We start from the raw sequence: 27,419 nt of genomic DNA, 5'->3' as shown, positions 1-27,419 counted from the left end.
TCCTTACACTATCTTTGTCAAGGCTGAATCTGGAATAGAAGCCTACTGTGAATATCTTCCTACAGTCCTGGCAATAGGTCTGGAGAATTTTACCATTAAGAAACATGCAGGCAGTCTTTCTGGCTGCACGTGGGGCTATGGTAGATGGTAATCTCTTATGTAGCCAGGTTGCTGATGCTTTGGTGCTTTCATTGCACTCAAAAGCAAGCTGAAAGCCACAGAAAAAATCGTGTGATGTTTGTCACCTCAGAACGCTACTGATTTTGCTCTGTGCTAGATTTAAGAAAGAGAATGCATGCAAATATGCATGTACATATTGCTGCATTCCTCTTCTGAACAAGTCTGTCTGACGTCCTGTTGCAATTGAAACAGTCATAAGCATGGTGATCCAGGGTCAGAATCCCAGTTCTCTGGCTTTGCTAGGTCTCCTTCAACCCAAAGCTTAGCAGAGGCTCAGAAGGATATGATCAGAATAGAAATGCTTTTTATACCAGTACATTGTATCTGAAATCCAAGAATAAAAACCCGCCTGGAATAATGAAACTGAATTAATGCCCAAAGCATTTTTTTCTAACCTGGGGAATGGATGGATAGAACACATCAGCATGTTGTTTACATATAACCAGTCCATGTCCTGCACAGAGTATGTCAGGCCTGCTCCTCAGAATGCAGTAAGTGGTTTCGGCTGGACCTGATCCTGAAATTCTGCATTCCTGTGATCACCTATCATTAGGGCTTCTGAAATCTAGTTGATTAAACCAATATGATGCAAATAGAAAAGAAAACAAAGCTTTTGCAGCCTTAGAGTACCAGCTTCAGGAGCCTTGGATTGGGCAGACAGTCCCAAGAGGTCACTTAGTGAAAGGGAGTTCTTGCCCCAATCCTCATCTTCTCAAAAGATGGCTAGAACATAAAATGTGATAGGAGCTATATGCAAGCTTCAGTGACTTTCTGGTACCACTGCAAAGATAATGTCAGAACATAGCTTTATGTTCCTTTCATTACAAACCCCACCCCATCCCCGTAAAAAAACCAACACTTCATGATCATTATATCTAATGAAAAAAACTATTTCCTCTTCTAGGAAAGGAAATAGCTTTGCTTTTTCTAATAATGAGTTAATAAAAGTGGAATAGAAAGGCTGGCAGATTACAGTGGGGGTTCTTTGTTGTGGTGTAAGTAGAACTTTGTGGCACGGGAGCATGTGCACATCTATGATGTTAGAACACTTGAGGCTGCCTCGGCAGTGTAATTGCTCTCATCTTTTACTGACCAAATGTTTTGGCAAATTTTACAAGAATTTTTACTTTTTTCACTGTAGAAGGCATGTCCTTTGTGTTTTTTGTGTTCAGTATTTTACTTTACTCATCTGATAGGAAGCTCTAAAATATTGATAAAGGCAGGTAATTTCTTCATCAATCTGAAATCTCTTGCATGTAGATTCTTCTTAGTCAAGTCATATTCATGTTCAGTGGTGGTACGCAAAAATCTTTGCACGGCATGTTTAGGAAGTAACCACTGTCATCAGTCTGTTTTATTGTGGTGACTAGGTACGTTCCTAAATGAATTAAAAAATAAAATCTAGTCAGCCACTCTGGGTGGTTTTAAACTGTTGCATACATAGCATATAGTTAAATGCTATGAGTTTTTAATTCCTACTTATTCATGCCATGCATTGCATGGTTGCATCTTTATTGCCACCCATCTTGCCTTCTCTGGATGATCTGATTTTCCCATGACTGGGTACACAGAGTCCAGTTACTAATTTGACCATTTGGCTCTGTTTGAAAGCTTTGATTCTGTGATTTTTCTAAGCTTTGATTTTTTGTGTGTGTGATTCGTTTGCTCTGTTTCATTGGAAATGCATTAGATAGCAATGTCAGTTGCCTTGTTCCATATGCAAAGGGCACTAGTGCATGAAGAGCAGTAGCTCTGTAAAATAACTGCAGGTGCAGATCAGGTTGTAGATTATAATAGTGTTAATGTCTGTAGTTGAAGAAGTTGGTTTATCTTTTCTTCAACATAGGCATATTATCTATAACTGAATTTTACTTACTTAATTTTTTAATATCTTGTTATGCAGAAACAAATTATACAGTGATTAGGTTTTTTCCATCTTGATGATAAAAAGGGTAACGGTGGTAAAACTTTTAATTGGTTAGCTTAAAAAGGAATGATGTGTATATATAGTTGCCTTAATATAATACTATGCACTCAAAGGGCCCCTATTTGTGAACTAAAAAGAGAGACCTCTTCTTTATCCTGAATCTTGCTGTGGTGACTACCCAGGTAGTATTCAAAGAACTAGCATTAATATTCACTGAGGTGCTGTCATGCACTTTACTTGGAAACAAAGCACTTTAATGTCTCTCCTATTGATGTTTTAGTTGAAGAGTAATACATAAATCCAGGAAGTCTGAAAACCTGACAGCCTTCTCCTGTTCATTCTTTTTTTTTTTTATTTAATTATGTATGATTTTTTTGGTCTGAAATGTGCTGCTAGTAGACAAAATATTTAACTTCACTTTTGCTGTGGGTACTCATAAATGGTTACTGCTATTATAAATGCAGAACACCTAACCCTTTGGGGTTCCTTATATGGCTTGTATGGTGAATTAACTATATTTGGTAATGAAAGAAAAACTTGAAGTAGTTGGAAAGCTCCTTTTACTAATTAGGATTTAAATATTTTTTTTGTCTTTTGATATCCATTGATTTATTGAAGTTACAAGTAAACCACTCCATCTCTTAATATTTTTCTAACCAGTGGTTACTTTTCATCAAAATGGAGAGAACAGGTAACACTGAAACAAAATTGCTAGTAAAAACCAAAAAATACTCCACTATAAAGCACAACTTCTCTATAAAGATTTTACTTCGAAGAGTTTGATTCTTGAAAGACTAAATAGAATAGCACTTGGGAGCACAGCTATCGTAATGATACTTCTGTATGTTTGTACAGTGTAAAGATGGTCACAGCAAGTATTTCAGAAATAATAGATCTAATAAATTCAAAATTGCCAAGTGACCGAATGACAGCAATGAAACTATGAACTATATACCAACATCAGCTCTTTGAAATAATCCTTCCTTTCCTAGTGCTGAGTTAGGAATTAGTGCTGTGTTATACCAATAAAATCATCGTTAATGCTGAAGGTTTTTAAAAGCTCCAGTTGAAAGGCTACAGGATTTCTTCTGTCCTATTTTGACAGGACCTAAATGTCACTTTAAGATGTTCAGTTGCTTTATAAACTCCTTACCTTTTACCAGTGTGTTGTTTGAAATTATAGAAATTATTTTAATGAGAGAAATGTGCACTGACTAGCTTTCCAGATCTCTTTCAGAAATTCTTGAGATGTGTTTCCTTTTCAGCTTTGATGTGGGAAACCAGGAGAATTTACTTCTGATCCAAGCTGTCAGTTCTGACAGTACAGCTGTCTCCCTTATGCTGAACCATGAATGCATTCTAAGATTTGAGTGAAATACTGGTACAAAAAATCAGTTCATAAGTTTGTGGGCCAAGAGTGAGGATTGCAGTTCAGCTCATAAAGATGATGTAGCAGTGTAAGAATAACCCAAATGATAGCTGGGAAATCCTATTTCCTTTTGCCATTCTGAAACCCAAGCTCTTGTCTGTTTACTGTATAGAAGAGTCAGCGGCATTCAGGCCGTGATTATACATTCATCAGTACTGCCATCTGAGCTGCCTTAAGCAATCTGCCGATTATTCATGTTTCCAGCTGCTTGGTGCAGTGTGTTAGCCATTTGTGCAACTGCACAGTGAACTGAGATACTAATCTGGCAGAGGGATGACTTCTGTTATTATTTTTCCTTTTTTATTGTGTGTTTTTCTTTTTTTCCCCCTCCTGGATTCTTCTTTGTTTTGTTTTTTTTCTGGATTATCATTCTTTTTTTTCTTTTCCTTTTTTTTTCTTTTTTTTTGTTGTTGTTTTTTTGTTTACCATGCTATTTTTTCAGCTGGATCAGCTCTCCAGTCTGGTTTACTTCACAAATGATAAATGCTTGTACTGACATGACTAGGGGAATGAACTTGCATGGATACAAGCAACCATAGCAGCAGGAAGAGCTAGAGGTGAAAACCGCATAAGCTACTACTGCTGCCAGTGTTTGCTCATCAAACTGTAACTTGCAGTGTGGATGTCTAAATCTGTGGTATAATGCTAAACATTTTAGCATGCTGCAGTCAACAGTGTCTTGTCCTGTTTCTACCAAATTCCTTTGGGTTATAGAACTCACTGCGGTAAGAATAGCTTTAGTGATAGAGACAGACCTAATTGGCATCCCACCAGCAATATGCTTTGGGAATTTCTGGTTCAAATTAAACATAAACTGCTATCAACTCTTCACTAGTCCAGCTGGGAATGTGGAAGGAAAAACTCATTAGATGTACTCAGATTTGCTGTCATCAGAGGTTCTGAATTGCGCTTGTAACAACATCAGAAATTTGCAAATAAGTTTTCTTCCTTAGTAAAGTGAGCACTCTTTTGTTAACTGGCAGCATCAAAGAACAAATTTATGTGGGTTCTGACTATGACTGAAAGAATTTTGTGTGTTATACTGTTGAATTTAACTGAAATTTATACTTGTGTATGCCACTTGCAATTATTTAACATGTTTTGTGGGTTGGTGAAGAAGAGAAGAAAACCTGGTGCTTTTACGAGTATAAACAGTTACTTAAGCAGCATATTGCAGTCAGTAGTTTAATTAAAACTGACACCTGCAGTTAATATTTGTCTAAAACCACCGAAGATGCCTCTTTCAAAAAAGATCACCTAATCTTGGTTTCCATTTCTGGATATACTCCCATCTTGGAAGGAGGAGGCAAAATATCTCAATTTTGCAGGCTGCCCTCGTAAAGCTATCTTAGCTGTTTCCTATAATGGGTTTTTTTGGTCCAGTAGGAATCTTAGGTGTTCTTTTCTATTTTGCCATGTGCGTTTTCAGCTATATGGACTTTTTTTAGTGGTATAATTAGTTGTTGACAAAATGCCTGTAAAAAGTACAACTTGGAAACACTCATTTTGTGGTTTTTTTGGTTGGGGGGGGTGTTTTGTTTTCAGGGGTCTTTGGTTGTTGGGGGTTTTTTGTTAGCTTTCACGTACTGAGATTTGACTCTGTATTCTACTAAGTTTCCTTCTTGTGTCTTCAAAACTGTGGATCTGTTTGAATAGCAGTATAGTTAGGATCTAATTCTTCTGAAATTTGTTTTGCTTAACTAATTCTACGGATATTTTGCACAACTAATGTTATGAATATTAACTCAGGTAAATCTAAGAAGTAATTACAATATATGAATAAGAATTATTTTGTAGATGTGTTTAGGGCCAAATGGAAAGTTTCCAGAACTCAGACTCACGTTTTGTGACTAGCACTTTAAATTCCCATTAGATATTGTCATATAAGAATGTGGACAGGAAACAGCATTCTGTATAGGCTGTTAAGAAAACATCTGAATCTGGTAATTTTGGAAGATGCTTGAAACAGCTCAGTCAGGAGAGGGAAACTTTAAGTTGATGACTTCCTGTTACTTCCTGCCTTTCCTTGATGGACTCGCACTTTCAAAAGCTTTGCCAGGAAATGGAGTATGTTTGCGAAGCCTAAATAGAAAGAAGGATTCATTGATGACTTTACCAGGAGACACCATTTTGGAAACTTTGTGCGTGTACATGCATGTGCAAAAGCAAACCAAGAAGCTTCATTGGAAAATTTATAATGTGGTGGTAGTTTATAACATTCATTTAACAGCAGCATTACATTTTTGTGTATGTAAACCTAATGAAAATGGCAAAAATGAAAACTGTAAGCGTTACTTAGTTTGCCACAATAAGCAAAAGTACACTTAAAATTACCAGCTTGGATGGTTTCTAAGAAATTTCATACTGCTTTGTGGCAGGAAACATACCTTATTAATTCCATCACTTGAAAACTTGAGGGAAAATCTGCTGTGAATTAAGTGACTGTCATTCAGATGGACTAAGCTGCCAGCCTTTTTCCACCTCTGAGATGGACTGCTGGCAGATACCTTAAGGCAGCCAGAAATCCAAAGCTAGCCTCTACCACTTGGGTAGTTTTTTCTGTTGTATGTTGTACTGTAAATAACAATATGAAGTAGGTGAGTATTCAGCTTTTGCTTTTAAAAAATAGATTGACAGAGCAGCTATGCAGAGCAAGCATGTTTGCCATATGCCAAGTGCCAACTTGATGGTTTTCATTGTCCTGCCATTGTGAGCAACTAAATTTTGGTTTTCCCATTCAAACAACAGGTATTGTTCTGATTAAACTCTACTGCTCTGTACATAGTACTGTGATGGCGTGTGTAGAGGTGTGCATGCATCAGCAAAATTATTTTAATGGGGCTTAATTCACCAAGAGTGTGAATCTAGAGTTGTTTCATGAACCGAGATTTTGCCATATCTAGGATATTCGCAGGCTCAAACACTGACCATGTTGGAGTTGCTAGAGAGAGGAAGCATGATGAGGAGACCTCCTTGTGTAGAGGAGGCTGCAGTGAGTTTGTGTAGACCTGTAAGATGTACTGAGGGCCTGTTCTGAGAAGTTAGATGGCAAACTCTTTTCTATAGGTTCAGTTTAGCTGACAGGTTACACAGTAAAAAAGGAGTGCTTACACAGGGCTCAAAATAAAGACTTGACTGAGATAAATGCTTCTGTCACTTAAGTATTGGCAGTTTCAGCAGCACAGATTTTCCTTTGATAAGCAAGTGCAGTCCTGGTACATCTCTGCATCTCTTAAAATACCTGAATTAATGTGTATATCCTAAATTACAGATTTTCAATGAGATACACGTCACTGGTCCTTCTCATGTCACGGTTGGGCTCCATTTATTTCCATAGGATTTGGGGGAGGGGAGCTAAATTCCCTTTTGCATGGAATTGATACCTTGGTAGAGGAGTTTGGAAGTTCAGAAGTTTTGACGTCATCTTCACAAGAAACTCTTTAAGGATTTTTTTGGACAAAAGCCACTGGTCTCTCTGTTGTGTCTTTACAAAGATGCCTAAGTTAGCAAATACTCTTGCACAATTTAACATTTGAATGCTGACGTTATAGTCAGTGACGAGAGAGAGAAACTGGACACCTGCATCACTAGATGTGGCTGCCTCGTAGTTTGTTGAGAAGTTTCTGTTGAACTACATAAAGCTGTTTTAATTGATGTAGGAGGGTTCTTTTTGAGTACTGTAGTTCAGTAGAAGCCTGGCAATTGGGTTGATCACAGGACCAAAGAGTGCTTTATATTCAACATAGTGGATTCAATTAAACTTCTCCACATTGAAGGCATTGACTGAGATATTGACCCCATTCTTAGTTACTGAAATGTCAGGTTAGTGCTCTACATTAGTTGTCCTATTGGTTTTATGTGGCAAGGTTTTCATACTGGAGGGGGCTGCAGGGGTGGCTTCTGTGAGAAGAGGCCAGGGCTGCCACGAGTCGGACAGAGCCAATGCCAGCTGGCTCCAAGATGGACCTGCTGCTGGCCAAGGCTGAGCCCATCAGCGATGGTGGTAGCACGCACCTCTGTGATAACATATTTAAGAAAGGGCAAAAAAACACTGCACAACAGCTGTGAGAGAGGAGTGAGAACATGTGAGAGCACCAGCCCTGCAGCCCCCCAGGTCAGTGCAGAAGGAGGGGAGGAGGTGCTCCAGGTGCTGGAGCAGAGATTCCCCTGCAGCCCGTGGGGAAGACCATGGTGAGGCAGGCTGTCCCCCTGCAGCCCAGGGAGGTCCACGGGGGAGCAGATATCCACCCTGACTCATTTAGACACCTTTCTAGCTGGAATACTTTTAATAATCATAAACTTTCTTTTTTTTAATTCATGGTGGAAACACATTATGCTGTTCAATTTTGACTATACTTACGTTACTTGTTGATGTAAGCGATGAGTGTGGATTCTTGTTGAGTTCTCATATTCCATACACATCTGTTCACTCAACTAACTGTAGCATCAATTTATTTTTTGCTAGGGGTTTGGGAACTTAACTTTTCAAGTCGGATTTTTTTTTTCCAGAGGATGAATTGTGTTTGATTTTTCTGTAACTTCTTACAGGTATCAGATGATGGTCGATATGTCTTGCTGTCTATCCGAGAAGGGTGTGATCCAGTGAACAGACTGTGGTACTGTGATCTACAGATGGAGTCTCAGGGTATATCAGGTATGTGTTTTCTTGCTTTGTAAGTTTTCCTTCACTTTAAGACAATGTAAGACTTGAAATACTTTATTTTTGTTTTAATATGTGTATTGCTTAACCTCCTCTCTTTTTTCTAATGCAGAGATTATGAGAAAATACTCTGCACTGCTTCTGGTAGCATTCCATTTTCTGTAATGCATCAGTAGATGGAAAACTCCATTCTTAGTTCTGTAGTTTGTTTAAAAGGTCACAAGGAAAAATTGAGATAATATAAGCAGCATTACCAGTCTTATGTTCCATTTCTTTCTATACTACTAGTACTTTTCCGTGTTTAATTTTGTTTACATTTTAAAAATCCCTGTGTCGTCCTTCAAGTGCTGATCTCCCTTTTTTGAAAAAAGTACCTGCTTTATAGGTAATATTTTTTTCTCCATCTAGTACTAGGAAACAAACAAAAATCATCTAATATTTTGGTAAAATAACTTTGCTTTGTAGCATCATTATTATTACAGTAGAAGTATCTACTCGTATTTCAAATACACTTTCATGAAATGCTCCTTCCTTGCCTTCTAGCTGGGTTAGCCTTTGGCTTTTGTGTATTTGGCTTTTTAGCCTCAGTGGTATGGTCGAAAGTATGGTACTTTAGTGCGTATGGCTATTTTTGATGGTTGGCATAGTTGTTTTACTGATGAGTGGTTTTGTATTTGCAGAGTATCGGATTATTTGAAATCTCTTCCTCGATACATGCTTTGCATAGAACATAACTTAGCTTTTTTTGATTCTTTGCGGCTTCTGTCTTTGAAAGCTTCAGAAACAATAAATATTGCAGTAGCTCCTTGTTAAATATTGGATCTCAAGAAACTTGTTCTCTTGCCCATAAACAGAATATTCGAGGCTTATGAGTGTGATTAGAACTGATAGCAGCTCTGCAGTATGGGATGTATAGTTATGTTTCCCCTCTGCCTTTATTACAGTATGTGGTTGTGTGATCTTCCCTTAGTTCATCAACAAGTCTTAGTACAGTATTTTGAATTTTGGTGAGTTAAGTGTTAGTGATAATAGTTAACAGTTTTATACTCCTTTCTGGGGAATTATTAATTTTGATTTGTGGACATGTCACTCCTTTTTATAAAGGATATTTCTTAATTACTTCTAAACTTGTCTTGGACAACTGAGTAGTTTAATGTCCTCTTGAATGTAGAAAATGGCAGGTCTAATCAAAATTATTACAGATGGTTTCCATGTAACTATTACAAACATAAAACTGTAGATAAAAATGTCATTTTATACAGTGAAGCATTTTCATAAATGATAAATTGCACTGTCATTCAAGTTGACACTTTCCAGCTAGAGATAGAATACACAAAAAGCATAGCTCTCCTTCCATATTCACCCTCCTATTTATAGATACACTGGACAACCTTGAAGAGAATACTAGCATTGAGCCTTGAAAGACCGTGGCTGAGATAATGAAGCATCTGTTTTGTACTACCTGGTATAAGGTAAACCTAGAGTTTAACCTTTTCCAGGCTTGGAGATGTTGTTTTAAAGAAGTTTTTTCTCTGAACCAGTCTTTGACTTGCCTTTCTATTTGTTTGTTGTTGGGTGGGAGTTGTTCCATCCCTCCAAATTCTCCTTTTTTGCCTATAAAAGGAAAGATCTAGCTGTAAACATTTGCTTGCACAAATTTTCTGTTTTATAAACTTGGGAACTCTCTGTATCTGTCTCACTAAGTTGCCACGTGCATTTTCAGTACAAAGACTCTTAGCTTTACCCATGTCTTTCTACCTCCATGTTAGTAAGCACTGACCTAACAGTAAACATCTGGGATGTTTCCTAGAGTTGATCTTCTATGCAAATGTAAACACCCTGAACCACTGGTCCTTCAGCCTTTGGTAGCCAGAGGCAGTAAGTTGAGCAAGCAGTAATGTATGTAAGCTTAATTCTTGGCTCTATCAATCTAGACCACAAGAGGTGTAATTTCAGTTCAACTTGTAGTTTTCTGGGACAGCAAGAGGTTGCTTGTGAAGTTACAAGAAACAAATGCCAAATTTCATTATTTAAGCTGGTTTAGACAAGTAAATAAGCAGCTCTAGAATAATGGAATTTAGTGGCAAGTCTATTTCTTGACTTAAGACTTGTATTTAGCTGCCAGTTTGTACAGACTGCTCAGTAATATCTCAAGGTATGTTCACATGGGTTAAGATTAAGTGATGCTTAGAGAATTACGTATAACAAGCACATTCTGAAAAAAAACTGAGCTACAAAAATACTGGCTCTTTTTATGCTGTCCATAGAATGCAGTGTTCAGTACAAAAGTCTAGGTAAGTATCAAACCATACCACTTGTAATGAAGTGTTAAGAGCATCAAGTGTCTTGGAAAAGTATCTGTACTTTTAAAACGTACCACATTATTCTTCTGTCTTTTACAACAGACTTTATTTATGAGTAGAACTCATACCTTTGGTGACATCTAAGATACTTCTTGCCATTTTCCTCCTTCAGAACTATTCAATGTTTAATCTGAGCCTTTTTATTTGACCTGTTTACAATGATGTTTGTTCAAAAATCCATTCTAGTGTTCAGAATATCTCAGTTTTGAAAAAAAAATGAAGGAAAGAAAAGTAGGGTAGCTAGTGTTTTTCCAGTGCCATAGATGGTACCTGATATAGATAAATAATTAGACTTTCAGGCACATTTTTTTTTTCTTCCCTACTTGCTCTTTTAGTCCAGGTTGTCCAAGAACATGCTAGTTAAGGTGATATTGACTAAACTAGTAACTGGATTGAAGTTGATTGACCAAAGAAAACTTCTGTCAAATAGGCCAGAGATAGGAGTATGGTTTTTTAATGAGGAGAGAAAAAAATAACAGAGCTGGTGATTAAGGGAAGGGACCTAATGTATGGAATGCACCTTGGAATCGAAGGGGCATGACTGGTTTTCTGGTATTGTAAATGGTCTTGTAGTCATTCTGTACTTAGGTTGTCTTCCCCCCCCCCTTTTTTTTTTCCCCTTCTTCTGTAATAGACCCCTGACACCCCTGTTCCCTATGACATTTGTTTGGACCTGTCCTTTAAAATCTAACAGAGGCTGGTTATAGGACTGTCCTTTATCCTGTTAAATTTCTTTGAGATACATCAGAATTTAAATACTGTTTGAGCAGTGGGTGAAAACAAGCACATGTGCATATACTTAAGGTCTAAAGCCACACTACCACTGTAGAAGCTCACATGCTCAATGTCCTGAGTATGTTGCTCTATAGCAGCATCCTGGCTGTAGCAGGAAGGCTGAAAGATGAATAGGCAGATCTGACTTCTCTTGTCTAGATGGGGCAGAACAAAAGGTAGGGCTTCCCTTAGCTACAAAGGGATCAAGGTGCTAAACTACTCCTATCCCAGACATTTTATAGGCATGTTGCGTGTGGCTAGCTCTTCTCATACTGAATAGTAATGTTCTGGTTTCTAGGTTGAGGCCCTTGTATTAAGTGAAAGACATTTGTGTTGCTGTGAAATGATTCATAGTTTGATGGTGTACTGTACAGCTTATTTAGAAATAGTAATTGCTTTTATCATTTTTCCTATTTTAAGAAGGCCTTAAGAAAAAAATTCGGAAAATTCCATGCAATATGGCAATATTACACTGGATATAATTAGAGGTTGGGAGGTGGCAGAATTTCATATGAGCATATACAACTTTAAGTCTTCTCTGTCATGTATAGAGATTATGATACAGTTTTTCATTACTATATTCATCTTTGGGGGGTTGTTTTAGCTGAACTAGTCTAATTCAGTACACAGATGGGCATATAGGAGGGGATTATACTCTTGTGGAATATTTCAAGTCTGGTATCAACTAATTTCCCGTAGTTTTGAATTTATATTGTAAAGTCATAGTTTAGAAAGTTACAGTGCAGTTTCTCATTGCAGTAGAGTAAATATGCTGTACTTAGGGAGGGTTGTTAGAATTAAGGTTGGCTAGCTCATTTGTGGATTTGTTTCTAACTTAGTGTATGCTAGAAACATGGTACAATTTATTTGAAATTTTTTTTTACCTATATGTTAAGAGACCTGCTTGCTCAGAGTAAAGTTTTGTTTTGTTGGTCTGAAAGACAAAAAAAAAAAATCATTTTCCCTAAACAACACAGTATCTGGTTGAATTATTTTGCTTAAATTTGCAGGATAGAGTGGAGGAGTGGGGCAGGGGGGATCCATCTTGGGAAAAGAAAAAGGAACAGAAATGCAAATTGAAACAGTATGTTTCATATGTGGAAATGAAAAATGCTCATCAAATATCTGCCTGACAGAACGCAGAAGATGACTGAGAATTCAGGGATGAGTCAGCTACTGTGGGAATTATTGAGCAACACAATATAGCCCATAACAGGCTTACAGGAGTTCAGATATGCCTTTCCCCAGCAGATGGAAGGAATGTGTAGTCTTCCCTTTTTACTTTTATTTACATGTAGCATGTTTTTATAGCAAGACAAAGATTTCCTTTTTAATTTCAAATTAAATTCATTAGCCTCTGTCTGTTTTGAAAAGATTAATGTAACAGGATAAGCATATCCAATTGAAAAAACAAAGCTGTAAAACCTTTTTTGCCTCCTTAAATCATGACCTTTTTTCATATTTATGCTCAATTACATGTCTATCCTGTTTTTATTGCATATCTAGACAATACAAATAAATAAGTAAATCTGCACCTTTTCCATCTTAGACGCTGAAAGGGAAGATCCAGATTGTCCCACAAGAATCGGCAAGAACTGGAACAGAATGAAATAAAGGTTTCACCCCTTTTTGCTAACAATCTATAAGCAGTAGGAACAATGCCTTGCTTTCCAAAGCAGCAGAGTAATACTGTAACTGTTCCTCTGTCTCTCATCCCAGATGGTGGTAGGGATTTTTGTGCCTCCTTTAAGCTTTTCTTTACTCCACTGGTCTTGTTTTCTGGCTAAGAATCTGGTAGGCAGTGATGCTAAATCAAAATGCCTTGTTGCTTCGAGGTGCCTGACTTAGGTCATTTACCTTTAGTTATCTTGGTTGTTTTAAATAATACCCATTTTTTTCACAGAATGAGATGCTTCCATTTGCCAGAATGGAAGTCATCTTGCTAGTATAGAAGGATTACTGTACTGGGGCTTACAAATAAGGAACATAATATATATTTCCATGTTTTGTCCCATATTTGATAGATCTGTAACGTGATCTGGACATTACAACACTGAAATATTTCAATATTTATCTTTCACATTCTTTGCTACCCCATGGAACCTGCAGTCCTGAGCTACATTTCCTTTCTATAAAATTCAGAGACAGGGGCCACAGAAAAGAATGCATGATAACCTGCCTACTGAGCTACTGAAATTAGGAAATAGGCAGTGTTGAGGTTAGAGAGACAAGGTTGAAACTACATGGGACATAGAGCATTCCATGTTCAATAAGTAGCTACCTCTCTGAGATATCACGACATGTGCAAGGAGGTGGTGTTCTTCCTGTAACGGCATAGCGTGGAGAACACATACTGTCTTTGCTTTGACTGTGGATGTTGTCTCTTGGGATGAGACTCCATTTTCACTCTATACTTTGCCTTCAGCTGAGCTTCTTGGCTTAGATATTATATGTATTTTAACCAAATCGGAATCTAAAAAGTGACATTTTAAGTACTTGGGGGAAAACATGTCCCTTGTGGAAATCATCTGCTGGGACTACTGTCACTTCTGTGCATTTTAGTACAGTATTCTAGGTGTCAACCAAACCAAATTGCTTTGATGTAGAGGGAACCTCTGGCTTAACTTTCTCACAAGTTATCTTTTTGTGAATCCTGATTTGCCCAATATTTGCCACTTCATTATTGCTTTAGTAATCTTGAGTTAATGCATTTCATTAACTTCTTGCACAGCATGAGTTGTGGCTTCTCTTTGTCTGTACTCCCTTTAAATTATAAGTGAGGAGATAATGGTATCATTAAAGACTCTGTGCAAGCATGACATTTTATTAGCTCTGCTGTACTGAGGGCAGTTGTATCTTGTGCATTCATTGATTCCTGATATGTTTCAGTGGCTGTGGACCAGTGGAAGTTAGCTTGCCCTGTGTTGGGCAGAAAATGATCTTGACTCTGAGTTCAGATCACATCTAATAAAAGGCAGTAGACTGTTTCTAAATGTTTAAGAAATTTAAAGGATTTGACTTGCTTATTTCTACACTTGAAACTTTTAAGTGTGTCAGCCCTTCCCTCTTTTCTGTATGTGATTACTCATGATATTTTGTCAACAGCCATAGGTTAATTGAATTTGCAGTGCAATCTTCTGTCATAAACCTTGTCAGTTTGTTTTCCCTGGAAGATAATCTACACAGCAGTGTGTTTCTTTCTACAAACATTACAGGGAGCATCTGAGTATCTTTTCTGCTTCCCAGGTTAGCTAAAATGTTCTTCATGCTTCCCTTCCCCCCTTCATAATCTTTATACTGTATACAGACTGAGTCATTTTCCTCTTCAAGTATTCAGGTTGTTTGCTAGGTTTTTAAGTGGGCCATTGTGAGCTATTTGTGCCAAGAATGCTCCTTTTTAGAATAGAAAATCACTGTGATAAGTAACTTATGACAAATATATAGCTATTTTTTTGTGAGAATTTTAAATTAGTCTGAAAAGATAAGAGGCTTGGGGGATATTGTTTCCCCTGCTCACCTACTACCACATGCATCTTGTGAATCGCACCAGGTTAACCCAGTTTGTGACTTAATTTTTACCACAAAATTCTTCGTGTTAGAAATGACCAGATTTACCAATTGGAATTTTATGTTTACAACTAACTTAACCAAATATACTTTTAAAAAAAAGCTTTTATTATCTCATATCAAAGTGTTTTGCAAATACTCCATTCCTCAAGACTAGATACCCGTGGTCATAATTCACAATATTGTGGCAAGACAATACTGGGAGAAGATACCACTGGGAGAAGACAGCTGGGCTGTTCTTCAAGGTTTTGGGGGAACACCCTTGCTATACTCTGCTTCAAGTAGCTGTGGATATGGGGGCTTTTCCCTTCGTGCTTGCCTCTTTAGTTGCTTATGGCGTAGGGTTTAGAAAGATTAGGGAAAATTAAAATGATGTGTTACTTGTCGGGATTTCACCACTCTTTGTCAGCCATTGAACCGACTAATACAGTTTAATTTTGCTTTATAGAGGTGTAACAGCTGCACATTGTGTCAAGAAGGACAGTACTGTGGGCTCATGTCGAGAAGGTTATCCCTCTTTCAAGACTCCAGATTTCCCTACTTAACTTGCCAAACTGCAAGTAGGATTTTCAAGCCTTGACTCTTATGACAAACATTTAAAAGTCATCTGATGCGAAGTATTTCTTTAAAATCAAATGCACACGTTTTCCCAGTAGCTGAGCATTGTAAGGCACAATTTTTTTAGCAGTTATTTTATCAAACTTGCCTTTCAGAATACAGACAGCACTCAAGCTTGCTTGTATGTTGAACCAGTCAAACAAGTAAACTTCTGTCATTAATCACTTTGCTTAACACTTATTCTTGGTATACATGAAAATGGCTCATATTAGCCAAACAGCTCGATACACAGTAATCAACTAATCATATATTAGCAAACCTTGTTGTATACTTTAAAAAAAAAAAAACAAACAAAACACAAAAAACCCAAAACCAAACGAAAAACAGCAGTGCTTTTTCTGTAGCATGTCTCTTACTGCTTCTGTGCCTGGTAATAATTTTGGTTTTCACCTTTCTTGAGAAATGAGATTGTTTCTTTTTTATTAGATTGTCAGCCTTGACTATTTATTCTTTTGAAGGGAAGAGGGGATTTAGCACAAATCTGTTGGCATGCAACAAGAAATAAATGAAACCTCTTTAGTCAGCCTCAGCTATGAACTTAAACCAACATGGCATGGCTGATTGGTTTTGTTGAAGTTGTTCTTAATAATGACTTTTTTCTTTATTTTGTATTATGTTAGCAGCTAGGAAGCCTAGTAAAAAAAATCAAGATCCTCTTGTTGTGAGCACCATAGAGCTGATTTATGAGTCACTGACTCAGAGCTCTGGGTAGAGCCCCACTCTCCTCTTCCTGGGGGAGCTGAAGCATGAGAACAGAGGGCAAAAGGAGGGATATAAGGCAGCATGGGGAGCAGAAGAGGTAGCTCTTGTTATAACCTCTGGGCACATAGAAACTGTGAAGGGCTGCTGTGACTTCTGGAATGCAAAAAGTTGAGAGTGATGGCTAGTTGGAAAGCACAGCCTGAGCTGTTGGATTGGAAGGGATTGCACTGGCTACAAGCTAAACGCAGGTTTGTGTAAGCTGGAGATAGAAGAAGTTTGGGGAGAAAGGACAGTGGTAGGGGCTCTTATACTTGGCTACTGGGCTGCTTGGAGATTGGCAGTTTGTGTCTGTTGGGAACAGTGAGACGTTCTGGGACGACACAGGAAGATGAGCTAGTGTAAAATATTTGGGAACTACTGGCTTGGAAAGATGCAATAAAAATTGAGCAAAATCTGAAGTTCACAGCTTGCTGGTTGCTTAGTCATTGTCAGCTGGAACTGCTTCATACTAGACTGGCAGAGATGAGTTGCAAGAAGGCATTTCTGCAAGAAGGAGCAGGGTTAGCAGCCATAAGAATTTTTATTTTGTTCCTTTGTTTAGAAGGTAGTTCTCTTTTTTCCCTATGCTGAAGAAAGCATGTGTGTGGCTTGAAGGCAGGTAGAAAAACAAAGGTGATGTTTGTCCACTTCCTGTTGAATATAGGATTATCTGGCCTTTTGTATTTTAGTTTAGTCTTGCAATTTAGAAAGCTGTCTTTAAAAATAAATAAATAAATAAAAAGCAATGAACAGTGCTATATACAGTAACATCAAAAGGATGAGTCAGTATGTGCTGCGTAGCCTGAAAAAGTGCATCAAAACCTTTGTATGAAAATGAACAAGAGAAAAAGGGTAGTGAGGAGACAGTAGGCATCAGCTATAAAGTGGAATGTGATGGGAAGGAGAGTACTCTTCTTTTTTTTGAAAGACTTTTCTGTTATTGAAGTAACTTTAAAAAAAAAACCACTTTCAAAAATCAATATTGAAACAAAGCCATTATATCCTAGTTCCCTAACAAATACGGAGAAAAAAAAAATCTGTTGAGTCTTGGAAAGTATGTGGAAGCCTCAACAATAGTGTTTACTTTAAGAAAACGGTTTTGTGTCCCTTAAAAGGCAATTCCTAAGAGTTTTGCTTTCAGTGTCATTTTTTTAATTGGAAGCAAATCATTAGCAATAAAATGAAATAGCTTGCTATCAATTTGAGCAAAGAGATCTTCATGCTGCTACTGTGTGACTGGACTTCACATTTATAAATAGTATTCACAATGAAGTTATTTTTCAGATTATGTATTTGTGCTTTTCTTTGTGTATGTTAGATAAAGATGAGAGAGGGATCACCTTTAGTTCCTGTTTTTCTGTTCATGTGTTCTGCTGCATGATGACATAAGCCATAACTCTCTCAAAAAAAAAGTATATGTATTCTCTTCACCTGTCTTTTGAGTGACCATCCAAATAAAAGTAAAATAGAAGCCTTGAAACTGATCGAGAAGTCTCTGCTCATAAAACTGCTTGATTTCTTTCTTCTGGGCTAATCTTTGATATAACTTGACATGTCTGAACTTTTTAACTCAAAGGAATAAATATTGCCTCCTTCCATTTATTTATTTTTTAAGTTGCAAATACATTAACTTCAGTTCTGTTTCACATCTTTATCAATGAACTGGATGAGGGGATCGAGTGCACCGTCAGTAAGTTTGCAGGTGACACCAGGTTGAGCAGGAGTGTTGATCTGCTCGAGGGTAGGGAGGCTCTACAGAGGGATCTGGACAGGCTGGATCGATGGGCCGAGGCCAACTGTATGAGGTTCAACAAGGCCAAGTGCCGGGTCCTGCACTTGGGTCACAACAACCCCACGCAGCGCTACGGGCTTGGGGAAGAGGGGCTGCAAAGCTGCCTGGCAGAAAAGGACCTGGAGGTGTTGGTCAACAGCCGGCTGAATAGGAGCCAGCAGTGTGCCCAGGTGGCCAAGAAGGCCAACGGCATCCTGGCCTGTATCAGAAATAGTGTGGCCAGCAGGAGCAGGGAAGCGATTGTCCCCCTGTACTCGGCACTGGTGAGGCCACACCTCGAATGCTGTGTTCAGTTTTGGACCCCTCGCTACAAGACAGACATGGAGGTGCTGGAGCGTGTCCAGAGAAGGGCAACCAAGTTGGTGAGGGGCCTGGAGCACAAGTCTTCTGGGGAGCGGCTGAGGGAACTGGGGTTGTTCAGCCTGGAGAAAAGGAGGCTGAGGGGAGACCTTATCGCTCTCTACAACTACCTGCAAGGAGGTTGGAGTGAGGTGGGGGTCGGTCTCTTCTCCCAAGTTACTAGTGATAGGATAAGAGGAAATGGCCTCAGGTTGCACCAGGGGAGGTTTAGGTTGGATATTAGGAAAAATTTCTTCACTGAAAGGGTTGTCAAGCATTGGAACAGGCTGCCCAGGGAAGTGGTGGAGTCCCCACCCCTGGAGGTATTTAAAAGACGTGCAGATGTGGCACTTAGGGACAGGGTTTAGTGGTGGACTTTGCAGTGTTAGGTTAACAGTTGGACTCAATGATCTTAAGGGTCTTTTCTAACCTAAATTATTCTATGATTCTGTTTCCTTCCAGAAATAAAGATGAGAAGAAGTCCAGAGTTCAAAGAGTAGATACAGAGACTTTGTAAAATTTACCTTAGCAATACAGTGATGTAAGAAGGAAATAGTATGACAACTTAATTAAAATCAAGATTTTTATCTTCACAGGATTTAACACCTAACATAGAGACACATTCATTTCTATTTATAAAAAAATCAGTAAAATGTGTACTTCTCTTAAAGGAATTGGGAAAACATAGAAAATTAAAGTAAATAAGTTCAAAGTGCTTAATAATGCATATACCTATGGGACTTCTGCTTTTTTAAGGCTTTTTTTGCAGTGTCCAGCTCTTGGAACTGAAAGTGTTAAGGCTGTGAAGTTACTGTCCTCTTGCATCCTCCTAGCATGTGCTGTTGTATAGATGTGTATGTCGATTAATTTGTTAGTAGCAAGTATTGAACTGAAACAGCTTGTTTCTCTTCCATCTCCCATGCTGGTAGTACTGAATGCATTGATCATTCACAAGTTTAGGAGGTGAATGTGTTCTAATTCTAGTGTAAAGCATACATAAAAACCATATGCTCTAAAGTTAGTTTTACATGTAGATACTCATGGTGGATGTTACTATACATATATGGAATCGCAAAACCAAAATTACACTGGTTTTAAGGCTTTTCTGTGAGCAGATTAGATTTAAATGCATTTTTGTTTTGATTTCTATTTTCATTCTCATTCTGTTCTAAAAAAATCTTCCTTATTGAAATGATCGAGCAAATTTTCATCTTTAAGATGAAAGGCAAAGTGAATTCCAAATAACTGACGAACAGCTATCACAATTCAATTTAGAAGGTCATACCTGTGCCTAAGTTGAAGGTTCAGTTTTAAAGGCTGAAGATGACTGGCTGGGTTTGTTCTTTGAGATCTTGTTAACATTCCAATTATGATTCAGAGACAAACACATTATATGCTTATCTTCCAGTACTTCCCTGAAAAATCATTTCAGAATAAAATCTAGGAGTTGAAAAATCAAGATCTTTCCTTGAGTAGAAGTTTACCTGCTTAATGCATGTACCATAATGAAATTTGGTATGGCTCTTTCGAGTATAAAGCCTGTCCCTTTGTTATGAGCCAAACATCTTGGTTCACTTCTGGAGCATTCTCAGCACTGCCCTGTTTGCAGAAAAACTGTCTTACAAAAAAATAAACTGACAAGTTAGAATGGAATATAAATTTATGGAGATTAACATTTATATCTTCACCTGATAATTTTGACTGCTAGAGTACATGAAAAAAGCCAAATGAGGGTGTTCACCTTGTGAAAATTTTTTTTCACAACATCAGGTAAAAAAACTACCCTTAGTTGATCACTAAGTCCTGTCTCTCCAGCCGCCACAGTCGAGAGGATATTTGCCACGAATGGATTGTTTGCCCTTTCCATGAAACATGAAATATGGAAGTATTGAGAACATTTTGTGAACTGATGAACATTGACTCTGAGCCACTCTATCCTTTCTGTCTGAAAGAGGGTTGATAATAGGCTTTCTGTGATCATTCTTGCTGTTATCAGTTTGTTCAAATTAGCTCTTCCTTCTCCTGTAGTTGTCATCATTCAGCTACAAATCTGCTTCATCACACAGAGAGCTCTCAGCAGACCAATGAATGTTTTGCTATGTTCAGAGGCCAGTACAAGATTGAGGGCTTAATCTGTGATGCTTATTGATAGAATATCCTTTTTGATCTTCTATGGATCCAAAAATTTTGTTTAAAAACTCTGTCTATATACTCTGTTGCTTTTGTCCTAAACATTGCAGAAGAAGGGCCAGTTCCATAGGATTATGATTTTCTGTTGTGTGGCATGGCTTTATTGTCCATTGAATAAAGGTTATAAACCCTCTAGCTGCAGGTCCTATTGTAATGCAGTTATTTGATGATGGATAACTGGCTGGTATAAAGTATATAGGCAAAAGCATCTATAGCTCTTCAGCAATATTTTTTAGTGGAAGGACTGGTAGAGGAAAGGGTTAGGTTATAGCAGTAGTATACAGTAAACTGTTGACATCTTCATGCTTTTCCTGTGTATAAGAAATCTGTCTCATGTTTATTTGGATTAACTGAAGTCTTCAGTGGCTCTGATGTTAAGGATAAGGGAGCCTGGACTACAAATGCCACTTCTCAATGGCTCTTCTCAAAGACAGATGCTCTCAGAGGGATGCTGGTTAAACCTGCAAATCTCTATCAAGATCCAGTTCTTCATGCCCCCTTCCCTCCTTTCTTGTAAAAAAGAATGAACTAAGTGCCCATACTTTGCCTTGATTTTGGAGGACTTTTTAAAGTCATAACTTATAGATGTACTGTTCTTTTTGTTACTGAGAAGCTGTTTGTTCTGGGTTTGAGACTGAAGCAAGAATCCACCTGCCTCTACATCATCCTCCCGTTCATGGGTCTTGGTGCCTTTGTCACTAGAGTGCTTCGCAGGTGAGGTGGAACTGGTTTGCATGAACTGTTTGGGGTCAACAGACCATTCCTTGTTTTTGAGACTCTTTAGTTCCTCTCGCTTCAATAAGTGGATAGGTACGTGCATGCCATGTGATACTGTGCACACATTCACTTTTGGCCAGGTATGTAACCAGCAAGTGAATATCCATCCAGTCACATGATGGGATGTGTGCATGTACCTCTGGCCATTTGGTAAGAATAGATGTGCTGATCACATGTATTTTTCAGTCATGCGATGGTGAACTAGCTGTGGTCTGTGACCTGTCTAGGACCAGCATCTTTGCTCTGACAGAAGGTCTGGACAGCACAGCTCCTAATCATTCATTGTTTTATATACTTTTATCATGCTCTTGTGTATTCCTCTTTTCTCTAATGTAAGGCATAAGGTATTTTCATCGATCATTTTATAGGAAAACTGTTTTAGGCCTTTTATCGTTACTTCTGGTCTATTTTGAACCTCTGTTTCCCCCATCTTATCTAGCTTCTGGGAAGACTGTCATCTGTCCTAAATTCAGGCCAGGTGAAAGCTGCATGCAGATACCTTACCGTAGTACTCAGTAGTCACACATGTAAACAAAAGACAGACATGAAGAAACAGAAGAGTTATGCTTAATCTACTTGCACAGAGTTAGAATTGGAAATGCGTGTCTGTGTCTCTAGACAGACTTTGTAGATGTACTGCTGATGCTTCCAGGAAGACAGAATCTTTGACGAAGTATGCTTTACGCTTCAAATCGTGTTCATTCAAGCAAACTCTCCTCTTGGTGTAATGTGCTGTCTTTAATAAAAAATCTGCCTTGTCCCCTTGTACCCTGGGCGTTTTGGGTAGTGGAGGGAACAGTTTGATGAGACAAGTAGAGCCAGACTAAGCAGTTGCTGCCATGGAAAGGAGAGATGTTCCATCTATCTTCTCATGCTCCCATATTGCCTAACATTGTCCCCTCCTGTTGAGTCAGTCAGCATCTTCACTCGTCTGACCCTATGGTTAGGTGATTCCACTCACTAATCTGTCAGAGGGGAAAAAAACCTGTAAAATAGAGACTAGTTTTCTTCTAGGTTAGCTAATTTAATCAGCTTTACTAGTCACTAGGGCATATGCCAAACCAAGCATGAAGGTGGAGATACGCTGATGGAGGAGGGAAAAACAGGAGGGTGCAGTTTTGCTGCAGTCAAGCTTCTCTTATGGCTCATTGCTACTGAAAAATACTGCTCCTCTTCAGCCTCTCTCTCTGCCGCTGCCTTGCACATACTGGCTGCCTTGTACCTAGCAGCACTCCTCTGCCCGAGCAGTGAGCTGGTTCAGGCAGCAAAAGAGAAAACTTTATTTTGCAGCACAATTTTTATTTATTTATTATTTAATTTTAACTTAGACTAGATATTGGCATATTTAACCACTTTGGTGAGACAATGGTTTAGACATAATTCATCTGCAATATTTGTCTTCTAAGGACTATATAACGTCCACTTTAACAAGATGAATGCCCTGGATTTTGTAATGAGAACTTAGTGTATCCCTGTACAATATCAACCCGCTCACTTTTTTACTAGCTGTTCATTTGGGAGTGGATGAGTGAGTTGCAAGCAGCAATGTCAATCCCTAATATCACATTATTGTCCTTTTTCTTCACGGAATCCAACTTCTGTTGCAGTCATGGAGACTACAGTTATTGTGCACATTTACCATTAAAAAAAGTGGGGTTTTTTCAACAGTCTGGGGATTGATTCCTTTTTATGAAATCTTGTTCCTATTTAGTAGGATGGTTTCATTCTGTCAAAAACTAAAATACAAATGTTCCAATACTGTTATGGTGTTACACCGCAGTTAAGTTTTTATTTACTAAAACGCTTGTGCATGTGATGAGATCCTAAAACAGTTTCACTGGTGTATATCAGAGTTCACTGTAGGCTGGATTTTCTTTGTTTTACTGGCCATCAAAACAGCTTTTCTCTATAGAACTCTGAGCAACTGGAGGGACTTAGCAGGATTTTTCTTCGACATGAAATCTCTTGAGGAGGACAAAACTTTGGACCTCAGTGAACATCAAGATTTAACATGCAATTGGTTCACTCAGAGGCAGGATACTAAGTTGACTGGATTGTCAGGAAAGTTTGTGTTATAGCAGTATGAAAAGTAGAATTTAATTGGCTAATCTATCACTTTGCATGAAGAGTCAGGGAAGTTTTCCTTAAACCAAAACGGCAATTAAGAGATATGAGCTTTATGAATGTACTAGGCCTGGCTCTACGCTCTTATTACATTTAATGGGCTTAAAATGACCTTGGCCATCTCACTGCTTCCTCAATTATTCTTTTCTTTTTTAAAACTTACAGTAATTACAGCTCAGCTATGATCTACGTCCATTATTCTGCTCAGCTTTTAATATTATAAAATAAGCCAATGTGCTGTTTTATTGATGCAAATGTATTATAGAGTTTCATGAACAGATTTATGCACAGTTTATTTGTTTATATTGCAAAGATCCAATGTTTAGTTTTAGGAAAGAGGCAGAGAGTCTGCCAAATGTTATTTTAAGATATAAAAGCTTTAATTTCAGGTATCAGTAAGGATTCTGATTTTTCAGCATAGCTAATGTATGATGCTTATACTAGTAAGTTTGGTTGAAAGGTTGGGTTGTAGATATGACAAGCACATTACATATCTGATCTAGCCTTGCTGCCTTTTCTTTCTACTAGCCTCTAAACCTATTGCAGAACAGTAAAACGTGAATAAAAAGTAGTGGAATCTTTTGGTCCCAGCTCCAGGTGGAGTCAATACTAAGATTGTGGTACAGAGTGAGTAAACTGAAGCAATTCATGTTTGAAAGAAGTGCATTTCTGTTAGTGAGTGTGATATTCTAGAAGGCTGATAGGGAAAATGCAACTTCATTTGTCGCAAACCCAGAAGTTAACATTTTAGCTAACTGTCTGCAGTTGTCCTTTGGTGGTGACAAGCTTCTGCAGAACAACACTTCAGGAACATTGTTTCTGAGTTGACAGGGAAATTCCTGATATTGAAGTTTATTGTACTTATTCAAATAGCATCCGTTCTATTCTGTGGGACGTTCTGGGCTTTTAAGGAGGATGGAAAACTTTCTACTTTTAGAAAAAAGTAACTTTTTTTTCCAGAAAGGAAAAAAAAAGAGGAATTTAGTTTATAATTAAATAGTAATTTTTAAAAAAGCTATTAAAAATAAAATTGAGCTTGAAAGCTTAGTGTGGAGTCTTTTGACTCAGCTGCAACTCCTCATTCCAAGAAGTCTGTAGAACTGGGGGCTTGTGAGCTCCGTTGGCAAGAACCTGATGTGCTCGGCGGTGTTGGCTCCACAGTAGTCAGTGTGGTAGAAGCACCTCTGCAGCAAACATCTGAGCTTTCCAGCAGCCCCTTAGGAAAGCTGGTGAAATGCTAACCATTGTTCTGTCAGTATTCTGCATGTATTTTGCTAGAAATTCCTCAAAACCAGTATGTAACTTGTCTGTGAACTGGCATTTTCCCACTGCAGCCTATTAATCTGGAGAATTCTTTATAAGTTCTTAATACTTAGTACATATTCGGCCCTTTCCATAGCTGTACCTCTTCTGGTCACTGCTGTTGTTCAAGAAAGAGCCTACAGCAATTGTCAGGAAGACCTGGCCCTCAGGTGTTAAAAAGTTTTGTTTCAGGAGATGAAGAATTTACATTATCTGTTTGATCTTGCAGGAATTCTTCAATGGGTGAAGCTGATAGATAACTTTGAGGCTGAGTATGAGTATGTCACCAATGAAGGAACAGTGTTCACTTTCAAGACAAACCGGCATTCTCCAAATTACCGGTTAATCAATATTGACTTCAATGATCCAGAGGAATCCAAGTGGAAAGTTCTCATCCCTGAACATGAAAGAGATGTTCTAGGTAAGAGTAAGTGTAAAGTCTTTTACTTGACAGTAAGTCTATTCTGCTTTTTTGAAATTAATTCAGTTATTAGTCTATTGAGTGGTCTTGTACAGACCTTCTTACTTTTAGCCTGTGTTTAAACGTTGTTTAGGATTTACGATTAAAAGACTTGCTGAGACTCAAGAGATCCAGAATCCATTTCTCTCTCTCTCTCTCTCATGTCCTGTGTGGCCATAGTGAAGTTATTTCTTCTGTCCTTGTTTTAATTCTGTGTTTGTAGGAAATGAGGGGAAGGTATTTTCCTGCTTCATGTCAACGTAGTTGTCATGGTTTAACCCCAGCCAGCAACTAAGCACCACGCAGCCGCTCACCCACTCACCCCCTACCTAGTGGGATGGGGGAGAAAATTGGGAAAAGAAGTAAAACTTGTGGGTTGAGATAAGAACGGTTTAATAGAACAGAAAAGAAGAAACTAATAATGATAACACTAATAAAATGACAGCAGTAATAATAAAAGGATTGGAATATACAAATGATGCATAATGCAATTGCTCACCACCCACCAATCGACACCCAGTTAGTCCCTGAGCAGTGATTTCCCCCCCGTCCTGCCTCCCCCCAGTTTATATACTGGGCACGACATCACATGGTATGGAATACCCCTTTGGCCAGTTTGGGTCAGCTGCCCTGGCTGTGTCCTGTGCCAACTTCTTGTGCCCCTCCAGCCTTCTCACTGGCTGTGCATGAGAAGCTGAAAAATCCTTGACTTTAGACTGAACACTACTTAGCAACAACTGAAAACATCAGTGTTATCAACATTCTTCTCATACTGAACTCAAAACACAGCACTATACCAGCTACAAGGAAGACAATCAACTCTATCCCAGCCAAAACCAGGACAGTAGTAAATGTTTACTAGACAGTCAGGGATTAGAGCAAGAGGGACTTTGTAAGCAAAAAGGGGAAGAGCAAATGTGGCAGTAGTGCAGCACACTATGAACAGAGTTGGTCAGAGTTTGAGACAAGATTTTCTGTTGTTCCTGGGATAAGAGGAGTAGACAACACTTAGGGGGAAAAAAAAGCCTCAGGAAAGTTGAAGGGCGTGGAATTCTCCAAGTATAAAAAAGAGTTCAAGACATAAATCTTTGATTTTTATATAATTAAAATAAAGGTATATTTTTTTAATCCCATCATTTTGGGGAAAATTCTATTAAAACTTAGAATTAGTTTCAGGTGATACAGAAAAACCTCCTGAGATGTGTTTTTGACAGATGCTTCATGTACATTTATGTGGTCTGTTCTCCATATAGTACAAGGTACAATTATGATTTATCTGACTAGCATCTGAATACCATAATTATAGCTATTCAAAAGGACTCTGCTTTTTTTGGTTTTTTATTAATCCATCTTTATACAAATTCATTCAAGTTTTCTACTTTTCCGGTGAAGAGCTGCTTTGTAGAATGAGTAGAATTCTCTGTGTTTGATTTGATAGGCATACATATAGTAACTTATGTCTTTCCTCACTAACACAAATCTATTTGCCTACTACTTCAAATTCCTCTTAAGATCTTGCTTTTCAAGGCACCTAAAAAAAAAAATAAAATCTTAATTTCTATCTGCATTTCACAATGTGTCCTGCATGATTCCTGCCACAGCCTAGACAAGGTATGTCCCCAGTGTGACATAAATGGTGACTCTGAGCATGCCCGGAATTATAGTGACTTTGTAAATGACTGGGGTTTACAATATTGCGAGAATTATGGTAAACACAAAAGTAGCAAATTAGAGCTTGGTGAGACACAAATCATTTTCTTAAGATTGTGAACTCTTTGAATCAGGAACCACCTGCATCTTAAATGAAGTACCTTTCAAGTCCTAAGCAGAGAGTAATAGGTGTAAGTGAAAAATTGCTTCCAAGTCTAATTTCTGATTGCATGTGAATTTGCTGACAGTCTGTGAAGCCATGCTTCAGTTATGAGGAACAGCAATTTATAAAGTGGGACCAAGTTGAAGAATTGACTGAAAGGTGGTGAGTGTCCAAATAGAATCAGACAGAAACATGTGAATGACATGAAACATGGTTACCATGTGTGGATTTACCTGAGACGTGGTCTAGGCAGCCAAAAGGAGCTTTGACCAGTGGCTATATAGGCACTGGCTCTATATTCCTTCCCAGTAAGATAAAGGCCACATCTGCTTTTCACTTCTCCATTTTGGTTTTATTCTGAAT

At 38.2% G+C, this 27,419-nt stretch overlaps 1 protein-coding gene across 2 annotated transcripts in view; it reads left to right on the top strand.

Moving 5' to 3' along the window:
* The window catches only part of PREP (prolyl endopeptidase), a 99,174-nt gene that overhangs the window by 21,430 nt on the left and 50,325 nt on the right, over positions 1–27,419 (top strand). For both annotated transcript variants that reach the window (XM_069804955.1, XM_069804957.1), the window contains exons 7-8: positions 8,085–8,190; positions 25,013–25,204. In XM_069804955.1, coding sequence (XP_069661056.1) covers positions 8,085–8,190; positions 25,013–25,204 — 298 coding nt within the window. The remainder of the gene's footprint in view (positions 1–8,084; positions 8,191–25,012; positions 25,205–27,419) is intronic.

The sequence above is a fragment of the Haliaeetus albicilla genome, chromosome 17 (genome assembly GCF_947461875.1).
Source record: "Haliaeetus albicilla chromosome 17, bHalAlb1.1, whole genome shotgun sequence".
Lineage (NCBI taxonomy): Eukaryota > Metazoa > Chordata > Aves > Accipitriformes > Accipitridae > Haliaeetus > Haliaeetus albicilla.
This window is presented reverse-complemented; position numbering and strand designations above follow the sequence as displayed.